Below are 16,852 nucleotides of genomic sequence, written 5' to 3' on the forward strand. Positions count from 1 at the left end.
AGGGCATGGACCAGAAAGTGAGGGTCCTTAATGATTGATGGACCCAGAAATATATAAACACAAGACATTCTGTAGATGCTGGAAATCCAAAGCAACACACAAAAAGTGCTGGAGGAACTCAGCAGGTCAGGCAGCAGCTATAGACAGGAATGAACAGTTGACGTTTCAGGCCGAGACCCTGCATCAGAACTGAAAAGGAAGGGGGAAGACGCCAGAATAAAAATGTGGGGGGAGGAGAAGACGGACGTTAGAAGTTGATAGGCGAAGCCAGGTGAGTGGGAAAGGAAAAGGGCTGGAGAGGAAATAGTCTGATGTGAGAGGAGGGTGGACCATGGGAGAGAGGAAAGGGGGGGGCACCAGGGAAAGGTGGTAGACAGGTGAGAAGAGGTAAGAGGTCAGAGTGGGGAATAGAAGAAGAGGGAAAAGAGAAGGAAAACATTTTTTACCAGAAGGAGTGATGGTCGTGCCATCAGGTTGGAGGCTACCCAGACGGAATATAAGGTGTGTCTCCTCCACCCTGAGGGTGGCCTCATTGTAGCACAAGAGGAGGCCGTGGACTGACATGTTGGTATATATTGGTACCAATGACATAGGAAGGTTAAAGAGAGGAGACCCTAAAGAGAGACTTTCACGAGCTAGGTAGAAAGCTGAAAAGCAGGACCCCCAAGGTACCAATCTCTGGATTACTACCTATGCCACATGCCAGTGAGGGTAAGAATAGTATCATTTGGCAGGTGAATGCATGGCTGAGGAACTGGTTCAGGGAGCAGGGTTTCAGATTTATGGATCATTGGGATGTCTTCTGGGGAAGGTGTGACCTGTACAATAAAGTGGCATTAACATCATAAATTATGAAATGCTTTGAGCAGCTGGTCACGGAGCACCTTAAAACCTTACTACCGGCTACATTGGGCCCTCTCCAGTTTGGTTATCACTCGAATCGATCCACTGACGATGCTTTAGCCTCTGCCCTGCACTCTGTCTTGTCCCAGCTGGAAAATGGGGTCTCGTATGCCAGTCTGCTGATGATAGACTTCAGTTTGGCGTTTAGCACCATCATACCCCAGAAACTTGTGGGGAAACTGTCCTCACAGGACCGCAACATCTCCCTCTGCAACTGAGTACTAGACTTCTTAACAGAAAGACCACAGTCAGTCCGTGTGGGCAGCAACGTCTCTAGTCCCATTACACTGAGCACTGGCACTTCCCAAGGCTGTGTGCTCAGCCCACTGCTGATGCACGACTGTGTCGCAGGATTCTGTGCACCACTGTAGTAACGTGTGGTTATTTGAGTTACTGTCACTTTCCTGTCAACTTGAACCAGTCTGGCCATTCTCCTCGGACCTCTCTCATGAACATGGTGTTTTCACCCACAGGACTGTCACTCACCTTTTTTTTTGTTTTTCACACCATTCTCTGTAAACTCTAGAGACTGTTGTGTGTGAAAATCCCAGGAGATCAGCAGTTTCTGATATATTCAAACCACCCCATCTGGCACCAGCAACTATTCCACGGTCAGAGTCACTTAGATCACATTTATTCCCAATTCTGATGTTTGGTCTGAACAACAACTGAACCTCTTGACCATGTCTGTGAGCTTTTATGCATTGAGTTGCTGCCATAGTTTAGATATTTGCATTAATGAGCAGGAGTACAGGCATATGTAATAAAGTGGCCACTGAGTATATTTACATATAGATGGTTCTCGCCAGTGCTGGGATATTTATTTAATTATTTAGAGATACTGTGCAAAGTAGGCCCTTCTCAGGAGAAATTGATGTGTTTCATTACCAAACTCTCAAAACACTTCGTCACTATGGATGTAAGTGCAACTGGGTGATAGTCAATGAGGCAGGTCACCATGTTCTTGTCTAGCATGTATAATTCAAGCATGCTAGAAACAGGTGGGTCCTCAGACCGCTGAAGTGAGAGGTTAAGGATATCAGTGAACAGTCCAGCCAGTTGATCAGCACAGGTCTTTGGTGCTCAGCCAGGTCCGTTGCTTTCCGTGGGTTCACCCTCGCGAAGGATGCTCTCACATTGGCCTCAGAAACTGAAATCATAGGGTCATCAACAGCTGTGGGAGCTTGTGATGATACCTCCATGTTTTGATGGTCAAGGGAAACATAAAAGACATTGAGCTCATCTGGAAGGGAAGCCCTGTTGTCATATATGTTGCCTGTTAAGAGGTGATGGCATTCAAGCCCTGTCACAGCTGTTCAGCATCCTTCAGTGATTCAGGTTTGGTTCAGAATTGCCGCTTCACCCATGAGATGACTTTCCGGAGATCATATCTGGACTGCTTCTGTCTTACTTGGTCGCCAGACCTGAATGCCTCTGATCTGGCCCTCAGCAGATTGTGGATCTCATGGTTCATCCAGGGCTTCTGGTTGAGGAAGATTCTGAATGATTATGTGGGGCTTTACTCGTCAACTCTGTTTTCATAAAGCCTGTGACAACCATGGTGTATTCATACAGATCCACTGAGGAGTCCTTGAACATGGCCCAGTCTACTGACTCAAAGAGCCACTCTGAGACCGCCTCTTCATTGTCCTTACCTCCGGAGCCTTGCTCTTTAGCCTCTGCCTGTGTACAGGTAGGAGAAGGGCAGCGGAGTGAGCACGTTTCCTGAAATATGACCAAATTACCCTACCTGGCACGTCTTTTGATTGTGGGAGGAAACTGGAGCATACAGAGAAAACCCTTGCAGTCAGCGGGGAGGATATATGGTGCCCCTTTAAAGACAGCGCCAGAACTGAACTCCAAACTCCAGAACTCCCCAATATGTTACAGTGTCGCACCAGGTCCTACTTGAGGTCACGCAAACCGTCACCATTAATCCAATTAGTACATTTGTATGAGACCTCCACCAATTTCGGTGGACCTTTGACGCTTAGTCCTTCAGCGATCCTTGGAATTGTTTGTTTTTTAATTTATTTTATTTTATTGAGACACAGTGAAGAGTAGGCCCTTCTGGCCCTTTGAGCTGTGCTGCTCAGCAGGCAGTTTTTGACCCTTTATCTTAGGAAGGATGTGCTGAAACTGGAGAGGGTTCAAAAGAGGTTCACAAAAATGATTCCAGGTTTGAATGGCTCGTCATATGAAGAGCATCTCATGGCTCTGGGCCTGTATTCACTTGAATTCAGGGGTGACCTAATTGAAACCTATCGAATAGTGGAAGGCCTTGATAGATTGGATGCAGAGAAGATGTTTTCTATGGTGGGAGAGTCTCAGATCAGAGCACACAGCCTCATAACAGAGGGGCATTCGTTTAGAATGGAGATGAGGAGGAATTTCTTTAGCCAGAGAGTGGTGAATCTGTGGAATTCTTTGCCACAGGCAGATGTTGAGGCCGAGTCTTTAAGTATATTTATGGCAGAGGTTGAGAGATTCTTGACTTGTCAGGGCATGAAAGGATATGGGGAGATGGCAGGAAACTGGGGGAAAATTGGATCAACCATGATGAAATGGTGGAGCAGGCTCGATGGGCCAAATGGCCTAATTCTGCTCCTATTTCTTACAATCTTATGGTCTCACCCCTAATTTAACCCTAGCCTAATCACATGACAATTTAGTGACTAATTAACCTACCAATGAGTACATCTTTGGACAGTGGGAGGAAACCAGAGCACCTGCAGGAAACCGAGGTGGTCATGGGTGAACATACAAACTCCTTACAGACAGCAGCGGGAAATGACTTGCACCAGGAGCACTGAGACTAACAAAGATCATAGAGTGTTATAGCACCGTATAGGCCCTTCGGCCCACAATGTGGTACCAACCTCTTAACCTGCTCTAAGATGAATCTAACTCTTCCCTCCTATCATCCACCTAAGTCTCTTAAATGTCCCTAATGTATCTGCCTCAATTACCACTCCAGCAGTGGATTCCACACATGCACCACTCTGTGTTTAAAGAAAATTTACCTCTGACATCATCCCCCTATACTTTCCTCCAAGAAGATAATTAACTTTCTGCCTGAGTACACAGCCTTGGTGATGTATCTTAAAATTATGCCCCCTTGTATTAGCCCTTTCCGCTCTGGCAAAAAATATCCGGCTCTCCACTCTGTCACCTTGTACATCTCTATCAGGTCACCTCTCAGCCTGCTTCACTCCAAAGAGAAAAGGAGGAGTCTAAACAGGGTCGCACTCCAATCAGCGAGAAAGCTACAAGCTACCTAACAAGCTACATCACTGCATGGTGCAGAAACTGCTCTATGGTGGACAGGAAGGCTCTACAGTGGATAGTGAAAACTATCTGACACATCACCAGCCCCAGCCTACCTGCCAACAAGGACATATAAGGTGCCAGAAAAGGGCCAGTGATATCACGAAGGATCCCACCCACCCTGCTCACGGACTGTCTGTCCCACTCCCATCAGGGAGGAGGCTGCATGGCATCCACACCAGGACCACCAGACTCAAAAACAGTTACTTGCCCCAAGCAGTGAGGCTGATCAACACCTTCGCCCACTAACCCACCCCTCCACACCCCCAACCACCACTACTTTATCATTTCCTGTCAATCACCTTGTGTACAGACACTCCTGTGCCTAGCGTCACTTTATGGACATACAATCAATGTATATAAGCCAACTCATTTATTTATATTTATTGTGTTTTATTGTTTTATTGTTATTGTGTTCTTTATCTTATTGTACTTTTTTTGTGCTGCACAGATCCCGAGTAACAATTATTTCATTCTCCTTTACACTTGTGCACTGGCAATGACATTGAACATTGAATCTTAAATCGTGGAAAAGCCCCGTGGATTGAAGTTCCACGTTCCTTCCGCAGTTTGTTGTTTTGCTCCTGGTCAAATAGACTGGGATCTTCTAAACAACTATAGTGTGCTCAGCAGATCTGTGGCATCTTGCCATATGCTTAGACAGCACTTGTGGGACACTGGCATAGAGGGAAGGATAATCATTGTCCCCACTAGGAGCTCTCACTGGTGCTTCCGATGTCCCGGAACCACAGGGAAGACGCATCCTGGGCAAATCCACAGGCCCCTTTCAGCACATTACTTTCCACTCACTCAGAAGGAGCTGATTACCTTTCTGCCTGAGTACACAGCCTCCGTGTTGTCTCTGAGGGGCACGAACTAGATCATGTGGTGCGTGCACAGGTGTCTGGCATTGACAGGAGTTCAGTGATCACCCGAGTGCAGAGGGAGAGGCACAGAACCAGAATGAGCAGCTCACTGGGTTTTTAATAAGAACTGTTCAGAACAGAGGAAAATAATAATCACAAGACCAACAGGTCCACTAACTAAAAACTAACACAGTCACTGCGGCTCGAAGTCAACAACTTAGAACTAAACTAATACCGCTCCTTTAACAGCGCCTATCTAATCTTCTTTCCTGGAACGTGGATAGCAGAGAGTGTAATTATCGCTGAGCTTCAATCAAGACTTGACAAGACTGAAACAAGAGACGAGAGTTAAATACGATTACAAGGAAACACTAATTGGCTGGAATGCGATCATTCTCACCTGCATGATAGCCGTCCTCTTTCAGCTGCCCACCTGCAAGAGCACCCAGGCTCCATGGTTGTGATAGATATGATCTGGGGGCTAAAATGTTCAGGACCACTGTAGTCTGAACTGCTACAGACGTAACAACACACAAAATACTGGAAGAACCCAGCGGGCCAGGCGGTGTCTATGGGCGGGGTGGTGGGGGGGGGGGGGGGCCAATAAACGTCTCAGACCAACACCCTTCATCAGGACTGGAAAGGAAGGGGGCAGAAGCCTGAATAAAAAGGTGGGGGAAGGGGAAGGAGTACAAGCTGGCAGGTGATAGGTGAGACCAGGTAAGGGGGGAGGTGGGTTGAAGTGAGAATTTCGAAGGTGACAGGTGGTAAAGGTAAAGAGTTGCAGAGGACAGAATCTGATCGGAGACGAGAAAGGAAAGGAGGAGGGGGGACCATAGGCAGGTAAGGAGAAAAGGAGGCGTGAGGAGGGGACCAGGGTGGAGTGCAAGAGGGGTGTGGGACAGGTAGCAGAGGTGGCGTGGGTGCAGACACACCCAGCCCTGAGATACCAGGCAAGGTCATTTGATTCCAAACAATTGGTTAATTGATCATTACAGAATGTCTCTCTGGTGTTTCCTGCTCCCTCCCCTCTCCCTTCCCCCTATCCCAACTATGGCTCCCCTCTTCCTGCCCCCTTTTCCACTCTCAGTCCACAATAGAGACCCATATCAGAATCAGATTTATCATCACTCACATATGTCACAAAATTTGCTTTTTTATTTTTGTAGCAGCAGTACAAAGAACATAGAACATAGAATAGTACAGCACAGTACAGGCCCTTCGGCCCACAATGTTGTGCCAACCCTCAAATCCTGCCTCCCATATAAGCCCCCACCTTAAATTCCTCCATATACCTGTCTAGTAGTCTCTTAAACTTCACTAGTGTATCTGCCTCCACCACTGACTCAGGCAGTGCATTCCACGCACCAACCACTCTCTGAGTAAAAAACCTTCCTCTAATATCCCCCTTGTACTTCCCACCCCTTATCTTAAAGCCATGTCCTCTTGTATTGAGCAGTGGTGCCCTGGGGAAGAGGCGCTGGCTATCCACTCTATCTATTCCTCTTATTATCTTGTACACCTCTATCATGTCTCCTTTCATCCTCCTTCTCTCCAAAGAGTAAAGCCCTAGCTCCCTTAATCTCTGATCATAATGCATACTCTCTAAACCAGGTAGCATACTGGTAAATCTCCTCTGTACCCTTTCCAATGCTTCCACATCCTTCCTATAGTGAGGTGACCAGAACTGGACACAATACTCCAAGTGTGGCCTAACCAGAGTTTTATAGAGCTGCATCATTACATCGCGACTCTTAAACTCTATCCCTCGACTTATGAAAGCTGACACCCCATAAGCTTTCCATCTGTCCACCTACCCTATCCACCTGTGAGAAATAATACATAAAATTACTACAGTACTGTGCAAAAGTCTTAGGCACCCTAGCTACAAATATGTGCCTAAGGCTTTGGCACAGTATTGTATTGTATATTATTTGTAAGTGCACCATACACTTAGAAGGGAAATGGTAGTGGCTCTTATCGGAGCAAAGGAGAATGAGAGGTCACTGATCGAAGTGTACAAGATGATAAGAGGCCAAGATCAAATGGATAGCCAGAGATTTTTTCTCCCCCAGGGCAGAAATGGTTAATGCCAAGGGACATAATTTTAAGGTGATTGGAGGAAGATATAGTGGAATGTCAGAGGTAGGTTTTTTACACAGAGAGTGGTGGGTGCGTGGAACACCCTGCTGGGGTGGTGGTAGAGGGAGATACATTAGGTACATTTAAGAGACTCTTAGATAGGTACAGATCACAAAGGACTCCAATGGGTGATTATGACGGCTCAGCACATCACTGGGGCTCAACTAATGAACCAGGAGACAATCTACAACTCTTGATGCATATGGCATGTTCGTAACATCATTAAAGACCCAGCCCGTCCCAGACACCGTCTGTTCAATCTCCTGCCATCTGGTAGGAGATACAGAAACATCTTAGCCAAGAGAGTTAGACTGAAGAACAGTTTCTTCCCAAGAGCTGATTTATAGCTGAATAATGCTACACTCCAGCTTGCCAATGACCTTTGAGTGTCATGGACTATCAGTCACCTGTTGCAGGTAAATATGGGATTTTTTGTTTTTAATTAAGCCATACTGCATGCATTGTAAATACCTGTTTTACACAGGCTGGAGTAGCCCCGCAATCTTGTTGTCTCGAGCAATGATAATAAGGTTCTATTCTGTTCCATTCCATTCTATTTTACATGAATGATAGAAACATAGAGGGCTATGTAATAGGGAAGGGTTAGATTGATCTCAGAGGAGGCTCAAAGGTTGGCACAACATTTTGGGCCAAAAAACCTGTACTGTATTGTAATGTTTATATTCTGTTTAACTTGGCTTGTTGGTTTATTATTGTCACATTTACCAAGGTGCAGAGAAAAGGTTGGTCTGCACCCATTCGGGAGGAGAAGAGAAGCAGCGCGCTGCGCGTGCGCAGCCTTCTGATGAAAAATGATATCGTACCCGTTAATTAGGGGCCGTGGACAATTCTGATTTGATGAAAATGGACGTGAAAGCACAGAGAAACATCTGGAAAAATTCCTAAAACACTCGTTCGCTGCTGTTGTTACTGCGCGGTCAGGAATCTTTCAGAGGGTAGGCCTCAAAATCCCCGGTTTTGCCTGCTGTTGGCGACCGAGAAGGAGGTCAAATCATTTGGATAGTGATGGCGCTCAGTACTCGGTGTCGGAGAGCTGATCAGAGCTCGAAGTTTTCAGATGACTCAGAGTCCGACCGTGGCCGGGTATGGCAGGGAGAGTTTTTCTTCTTTCTCTCTGTCTGCGTGAGATGTGGGACATTTGAGACACCTTGAACTTTTAAATGTGATCATGGACTTCTTCATCAAGTTATGGTATTGTTGCATTGTTGTAACTATATGTTATAATTATGTGATTTTGTTAGTTTTTTTCAGTCTTGGTCTGCCCTGTGTTTTGTGATATCACACTGGAGGAAATATTGTATCGTTTCTTAATACATGCGTTACTAAATGACAATAAAAGAGGACTGCGTGTCTTCATTATCATAATCTAAATACATACAGGTCCATTCATTACAAAGGGCCTTTGAGGTAGTACGTGGGCAAATAAAAGGATTCGCTTCATTTGTTACATGGGCATCAAAAACATTGAAACATGTAGTGAAACATGTCGTCTTGTGTCAAATCAGCGAGCATTGTGCTGGGGTAGCCCACAAGTGTCGCTGCTGTCTGTAAGGAGATTGTATGTTCTCCCCGTGTCCTGGCTTTCCACCAGGTGCTCCAGTTTCCTCCTAGATTCCAAAGACATATGGGTTAGGGTTAGTAAGTTGTGGGCGTGCTATGTTGGCGCCAGAAGCATGGCAACACTTGTGGGCTGCCCCCAGCACAAGCCTCAGTCTGCATTGGTCGTTGATGTAAGCAACATATTTCACTGTATGTTTCGATGTTTCGCTATGCACGTGGCAAATAACGCTAATCATGTCTTTAATCTTTATTCTTTCTCTTTAATGCTTATCTTTTATCTTCATCTCTGCAGTTTCCTGTGGTCATGGGCAGAGCAGTTGCCATGACAACCTTTTTATGCATTCAGATAGGATGCTTTCTGTAGTACGTTGAGATAATCACTAAATCACAGGTTGGCCATTTTGTGCAGATATGGAAATACATAACTTCATAAAGAGGGCGGTGAACCTTTGGAATTTGCCACTCAAGAGGTGTGGGAACGGAGCAGTCTTGTGCTTATTCAAGAACAAGAATGATAGGCTTTAAATATTAAGTGAATTGAGGGAAATGGCTTATCAGAATCAGATTTATTAGTGACATACGCTCAGTGGCCACTTTATTAGGTACACCTGTACCCCTGAAAATATCTGATCAGCCAATCATCTGGCAGCAACTCAATGCATAAAAGCATGCAGACATGGTCAAGAGGTTTGGTTGTTGTTCAGGTCAAACATCAGAATGAGGAAAGAAATGTGATCTAAATGACTTTGATCGTGGAAGGATTGTAGTTGCCAGACGGGGTGGTTTGAGTATCTCAGAAACTGCTGATCTCCTGGGAGTTACACACACAACAGTCTCACACAAGAGTTTACAGAGAATGGTGCAAGAAACAAAAAAAAACATCCAGTGAGCAGCAGTTCTGTGGGTGTAAATGACTTGATAACGAGAAGGTCAGAGGAGAATGGCCAGACTGGATCAAGCTGCCAGGAGGGCGGCAGTAACTCAAATAACCACACGTTACAACAGTGGTGTGTGGAAGAACATCTCTGAACGTACAGCAGGTGGAACCTTGCAGTGGATGGACTGCAGCAGCAGAAGACCATGAACGTACACTCACTGGCCACTGAGTGTTTGTTGCAAAATTTGTTTTGCGGCAGCTGTACAATGCAAGACATAAGAAAACTATGATTTACAAATGATTAAATTGCAGATGAGGAATAGTGAGACAGTGTTCATGGACCATTCAGAAATCTAACAGTGGAAGGGTAGAAGCTGCTCCTGAAATGTTGAATTAATGTGGGAAAATGGAGCTGCGGTCATAAACCTACTGAAGGATAGAACAGGCACAAGAGACAGGATGGCCTTCTCCTTCCTGTGCCTTCTTAATTAACCTCCTTGCTGCCAGCATGTAGAAAACGGCAATTCAATTTGACGAGTAGCTTGAGGCAAACTGACAACGCAGTCAGAAATCCTGATCAAAACTCCAGTCGAACTGGGACCCAGAGGGCCCAAAGGAAGGGGACTACATGAACACAAGAGATTCTGAAGATGCTGGGAATCCCGAGTAACAAGCACAACACGCTGGGGGAGCTCAACCAGTCAAGTAGCATCTGTTGAGGCCTTCCGTTGGTCCGAGTCGACCATGGATGTTGTGTCCTAGTTGTCTACATTGTTGGTGCAGCACTGCCAGTACATAAACCAGGGCAGTACGACATGGAGAGCGAGCTGTTCCCCATGCAGCAGCCTCCCCCTCTCCAATGCAGCTGATGAATCGAAAGGAGTGGCAGGGAGTGATACAGTTTGGCACCAGCAGTGTCACAGGATTTACCAGTCAGTGTTGAATTCAACGTAGGACTGCCTTAGGGACTCCAGCTCCAGATACTTTCTCAGGGTTTACTCTTGGAATGCTCCCCATGAGTGGGTGCAGCCACAAGGCAGCTGAGATTTGAGATCAGAGTTTTCCTTCGCTGATCTGAGCTGCCAACCATGGCTGACGAGTCCCATCTGCTGAAGTGACTGGTTTTTGAGGCACCAGTAACCCGTCCGTGCCCCTTCTCCTACCAGGTTCCATTGGGCTTAGGAGCTAAGCCACACGTGAAGCCAGGAGCTGAGCTTGGTTGTCAGAGGCTATTTGAGACGCACGCCATTGGGAGCATTTAATAGATAGTGGGGGTTTATCCCCACTACCTCCCCCAGGTATCACAACCTTAAGGAACTGGCAGTGGAGTGGAAGAAACAGTCAGTGTTTCAATCTAAGACCCCTCATCAAAATGGAACCTGACCAGAGGGCTTAAAAAGAGGATCTTCATAGCAGTCATAGAGTCCATTCTCACATACAGATGTGAAACGTGGACACTCACCAAGACGATGCGGAAGTCTCTAGATGGTTGCTATACACAAATGCTCCGGATGGCTCTTGACGTGAGTTGGCAACAACACATGACAAACGTCGAGCTCTATGACAGCCTACTGATACTCACCACTAAATTTGAGGCGAGAAGACTGCAACTAGCGGAGCACTGTCTACGCCACCCCGAGCTACCTGCCAGCCTAGTCATCATATGGGAGCCAAGCACGGGAGGATGAACCCTGGGCGCCCTCCCAAGACTATGGTCAACATGCTCCTAGAAGACAGCGGCGCGGCTAATGTAGATGAACTGAACACACTGATGAGGGAGAGGGAGAAGTGGAGAGTCCGTCAACGTGCCCGACGCCGGCACCCTAGGCCTGAGTCGACGTAGTAGTAGTACCCCTCATCAGGACTGGAAAGGAAGCGGGAAGGGGGGAGCCAGAATAAGGAGGGAGGAGAGGAAGGTGTCTAAGCTGGCAAGAGGTTGGTGAGACCAGATGAGGGGGAAAGTGAGAGGGTGCTGGGCAGGGATGAAGTGAGAAGCTGGGAGGTGATAAGTGGAAGAAGGAAAGGGCCGAAGAAGAAGGAATCTGATCGACAGGAGACTGGAGGAAGGGAAGGAAGAGGGAAACCAGAGGCAGGTGACCAGAAGAGAGGGAAACCAGAATGGGGAATGGAAAAGAGAGAAGGAGGAGGCGTGAGAAATTACTGCAAGTTGTAGGAATAAATTTTCATGCTGTCAGCTTGGAAGCTATCCAGACAGAGTGTGAGATGTTGCTACATGTTCCCATTCCTGGGCCATTATTTTAACTGCTTGATGTTATTGAAGAAATTTCAGGTACAATAATGGAAAGCCTTTGGAAATTTTCTATTGAACTATTTTTCTCTTTCAGGAAGAGCCTCAGATTGGATTAAGGTTCAGCTGTTGCTGTAACACCGCAGATATAAACAGCAGTGCATCTCTCAGTGGGCTGTTCGGTGCAGTTACGGAGCTGAGGAAGACAGGCACGTGTCTGCTCTGTTATTGCAAGCCACCATGAGAATTCCAGCAGGCACTCAACATCCCTAGAAAGTTCTCCGAAGCCATGCTGACCAGAAGTTAACCCTCTTTGACGGGGGACTGTATAGTTTGCCTAACTGATCATTGAGAGGAAAAAAAATCTAATAATTTTTTGGATGAAAATAAACATCAAGGTCTGCTGTGACTAGGGAAATGGCTGAGAATTTTGTCTGTGTCACCCATGTCCACGGATTTGACCTAGGTGCTCGCTACATTGACTTGCAGCCTCTGGGTTATGGCGCCAATGGACTGGTCTTTGCAGCCATCGACAGCCAAAGCTACCGAAAAGTCGCAGTGAAAAAGATCACTATTAGTGACGCCCGAAGCCTCAAGCACGCTCTGCGGGAGATCAAGATTATCCGGCGATTGGATCATGACAACATTGTAAAGGTTTTTGAGGTTCTGGGTCCCAAGGGAAGCGATATACCTCAAGACATTTATCGGTTGAGTGTGGTTTATATTGTCCAAGAACACATGGACACTGACCTTGCTCGCCTCTTGGAACAGGGACCCCTTTCGGAGGAGCACGCCAAGCTCTTCATATACCAGCTGCTTCGAGGACTTAAGTACATACACTCAGCCAACATACTGCACCGAGACCTAAAGCCGGCCAATATCTTCATCAATACCGAAGACCTGGTGTTGAAAATTGGGGACTTTGGATTGGCGAGGATTGTGGATCCACACTACTCCCATAAAGTAAGTTCATGTTTTAAACTTATTTGTTTGTTGAATGAGGATGGAATGGCAGTGATATAATTGTCTCCAAACTGAGCAGATAGTAGAGTCAACTGGCAGAAGCAATTTAATCAAAATTGTTTAATTCAAGTTACAATATTCAAGATTGTTTAATGTCAATTCTAATACACAAGTGTAAAGGAGAATGGAAAAATTGTTACCCCAGATCCCTTGCAGAACTACACACAATATGGTGGGGTTCCGCAATAAGATAATAACACTAAGAACACTATATATATTTTTTTTTTAAATTTATTTAATTTTGTATATACACACACACAATTCCAATCAGAATCAGGGTTAATATCACTGACATGTTGTGAAATTTGTTGTATTGTAATACATAATAACAACTGTAATTTACAGTAATATATTTTTTCATTAAAGAATTAAATAAGTAATGAGGTAATGTCATGGTAATGTCATGAGTTCAATGTCCGTTCAGTAATTTAATGGCAGAGGGAAAGAAGTTGTTCCTTCTATGTATAGGTACAGTATACAAGATTCCTGATTGGTCAGGGCATGAAGGGATACGGGGAGAAGGCAGGAAATTGGGGATTGGTTAGGGCATGGAGGGAGACGGGGAGAAGGCAGGAGACTGGGGATTGGTCAGGGCATGAAGGGATACGGGGAGAAGGCAGGAAATTGGGGATTGGTCAGGGCATGAAGGGAGACGGGGAGAAGGCAGGAAATTGGGGATTGGTTAGGGCATGAAGGGAGACAGGGAGAAGGTAGGAGATTGGGGATTGGTCAGGGCATGAAGGGATACCGGGAGAAGGGCAGAGAAGAAAATTGGATCAGCCATGATGAAATGGTGGAGCTGACTCAATGAGTCAAATGGTCTAATTCTGTTCCTATATCTTATGGTCTCTTATAAGACAGCTAATAAACATAGATTGACTGTACGTCCATAACATGATGCTACGCACAGGGTGTTTATACACCAGGTGACAGACAGGAAATGATAAAGTAGTCATAGTCTACACTAGACAATTTGAGATGTTGCACTTTGGGAAGACAAACCAATGAGCAGTAGGGCACTGAAAAGTGTGATAGAACAGATCTGGGAATACAAAATTTCTTAATTCCTTGAATGTTGCATCACAGGTAGATAGAGTTGTAAAGAGAGCTTTTGGCACGTTGGCCTTCATATATCAGAGCACAGCAGGTGAAGTTGTGTAAAACAACCATAAGACCCACTTTGGAGTATTGTGTGTAGTTCTGGTCACCTACCTACAGGAAGATGTCAGTAAGACTGAAAGGGTGCAGAGAAAATTGACAAGGATGTTGCTGGGAATTGAGGACCTGAGTTATAGGGAAAGGATGAAGCGGTTAGGGCTTCACTCCCTGGAGTGAAGGGAGTTCAGTTTTCATAAAGGTATCAAAGTAATGAGGGGTATAAATAGGGTAAATAGAAGCAGGCTTTTTCCACTGAGCAACACACACAAAATGCTGGAGAACTCAGCAGGCCAGGCAACAATCCTACTTGCCAAAGGGTCTCGACCTCAAACATTGATTCTACTCTTTTCCATAGAGGCTGCCGGGCCTGCTGAATTCTTCCACCATTTTGTGTGTGTTGCTTGGATTTCCAGCCTCTGCAAATTTTCCCTTGTTTGTTTTTGCATTAAGGTTGAGTGTGAGACTAGAACTAGAGGTCATGGTTAAGGGTGAAAGGAGAGAATGTTTAGGGGAACATGAAGGGGAATTTTTTCACTCAGAGGGTGGTGAGAGTGTGGGATAAGCGGCCAACTGAAGTGGCGGATGTGGATTCGATTTCAGCATTTAAAAGAAGTTTGGATAAGTACATTGATGGGAGGGGTTTGGAGAATGATGGTCCTGCTACAGGTCGGTAAGACTAGGCAGATTAATAGTATAGCACAGACTAGATGGGCTAAAGGGCCTGTTTCTGTGCTGTAGTACTCTAAGAATCTATGACTACATCTCTTCAACAATTCAACAGTTATATCAAAAATAAAGTTGGAGGTTAAAGTACAGGTATGGAATAAAATATGCATAAATACATAAATACCAGCATGTATTTACAATGTAAAAAGCATTACAAAAAGTGGTTTAAGTACTTAGAGTGCTCTTCAGATAACTAGAATGATTGATCAGATCAACTGGCTGGGGGAAGAAACTTTTATGATGGTGTGAAGTTTTTGTTTTAATAAGCCTGTGGTGCTTTCCAGAAGGGAACTTTTGGAAAAGGTAGTTTGCTGAGTGAATTGTGTCTGCAATGATTTTCCTTCCTGCGTCTTTGTCCTGGGCACATACTAGTCCTGCAGTGATGGGAGACTGCAGTCAATGACCTTTTCTGCTGACCTGACAGTTTGCTGTTGTTTTCGTACACTGTGGGAGGATGCTTCTCCAAACCAGGCAGTAATGGCTGATGTAAGGATGCTCTCTACGATGGCACCAGTGCGTTCTGGGCAAGCTGGAATTTTACCAAATGCTGCAAGTAGTGCATCTTCTGCTGAGCCTTTTCATTAATGAAGGAATATGGTTCTCCCACATGAGGTCCTGTGAGATAATAATGCCCAGGACCCTGAGTGTTGAGACAGCGCTAACTGTAGAATGCTGATGATGAGTGGGTGGAAAGGAGACACAAGTCCCCTGAAGTCGACATGCAGCCCCATGATTTTGAGTGTGTTCAGCACCAAGTCGTTGTGATTACACCAGGACACTAGCTCCAAATGTGGCCAGACCAAAGTTTTAAACTGCTGCTAAGTGACGCCTCAACTACTGTATACACTTCCCCACACTGTATTCCATCTGCCTCTTTTTTGCCCATTCCCCCAATCTGCCAATGTCCTCTGCGTGTGGATTATGCTAATTTGCTGAGGCCTCTCGAGATAACTAGAATTCAATGAGATGATGGCTGATATGGGTGTAAATTCAACCCCGCCATATTGTGTGTAGTTCTGATCACCTACCAACAAGAAAGATGTCAATAGGGTTAAAAGAGTGCAGACAACATTTACAAGGGTGTTGCTGAAAGTTGCGCTCCTGAGTTATAGGGAAGGGTTGAACAGGTTAGGACTTGATTCCCTCAAGCAAAGAAGATTGCGGCGAGATTTTATAGAGGTGTACTGTACTAAATTATCAAGGGTATGGATAGGGGAAGTGCAAGCAGGCTTTTCCCACCAAGGTTGGGTGAGACTAGAACTAGAGGTCATGGGTTAAGGGTGAAAGGTGAAATGTTTAAAGGGAACATAGGAGGGTAAGTTCGTCATTCACCAGCTGGTGAGTGTGCGGAACAAGCTGCCAGCAGAAGTGGTGGATGTGTGTTCGATTTCAACATTCAGTTCGATGGCACCAGGCAGATTACTAGTTCAGCACAGACTAGGGCCTGTTTCTGTGCCTGTGCAGTAGTATTCTACGACTCTATCCATCCATTACCTTCAACGCAAGAGATTCTGCGGATACTGGAAATCTTGGAAGAAATGCTGGAGTTTATTTTGACCTTTTGGAATCAGAAGCAGGTTTATTGTCACTGACATATGCTGTGAAATCTGTTTTTGTGGTACCTCACGTTGGTCTGGACTGATCTCCATCTGCTGTTTCCGAGTCTTTTGGTTGGGGTGAGGGGCTGTGCTAACAGGGGTAGGGGAGCAATTTTATTAGTCCGCTAGTTCCTTCAAATTATAACACAGGTCAGTTGCAAGTTCCAATATTTTCTTAATCTTAGCCAATAAAGTAACAGGTTTTTTTTACCATTAAGGTTCAAGATTCAGGATTGTTTAATGTCATTTCAGCACACAAGTATAAAGGAGAATGAAATTATTGTAACTCTGGATCCAAAATAGCACAAAAAACACAAAAGATGAAAAACAATAATAATTACAAAAACACACAATAAATATCAACACATAGGATAGATTGATTGTATATCCATTAAGTGACACA

At 45.3% G+C, this 16,852-nt stretch overlaps 1 protein-coding gene across 2 annotated transcripts in view; it reads left to right on the top strand.

The window, feature by feature from the left end:
* Positions 1 to 16,852, top strand: part of LOC140194887 (mitogen-activated protein kinase 4-like) — a 108,814-nt gene that overhangs the window by 16,814 nt on the left and 75,148 nt on the right. For both annotated transcript variants that reach the window (XM_072252194.1, XM_072252195.1), the window contains exon 3: positions 12,042 to 12,907. In XM_072252194.1, coding sequence (XP_072108295.1) covers positions 12,362 to 12,907 — 546 coding nt within the window. In that variant the 5' untranslated portion in view covers positions 12,042 to 12,361. The remainder of the gene's footprint in view (positions 1 to 12,041; positions 12,908 to 16,852) is intronic.

This window comes from Mobula birostris, chromosome 3 (assembly GCF_030028105.1).
Source record: "Mobula birostris isolate sMobBir1 chromosome 3, sMobBir1.hap1, whole genome shotgun sequence".
Classification (NCBI taxonomy): Eukaryota; Metazoa; Chordata; class Chondrichthyes; order Myliobatiformes; family Myliobatidae; genus Mobula; species Mobula birostris.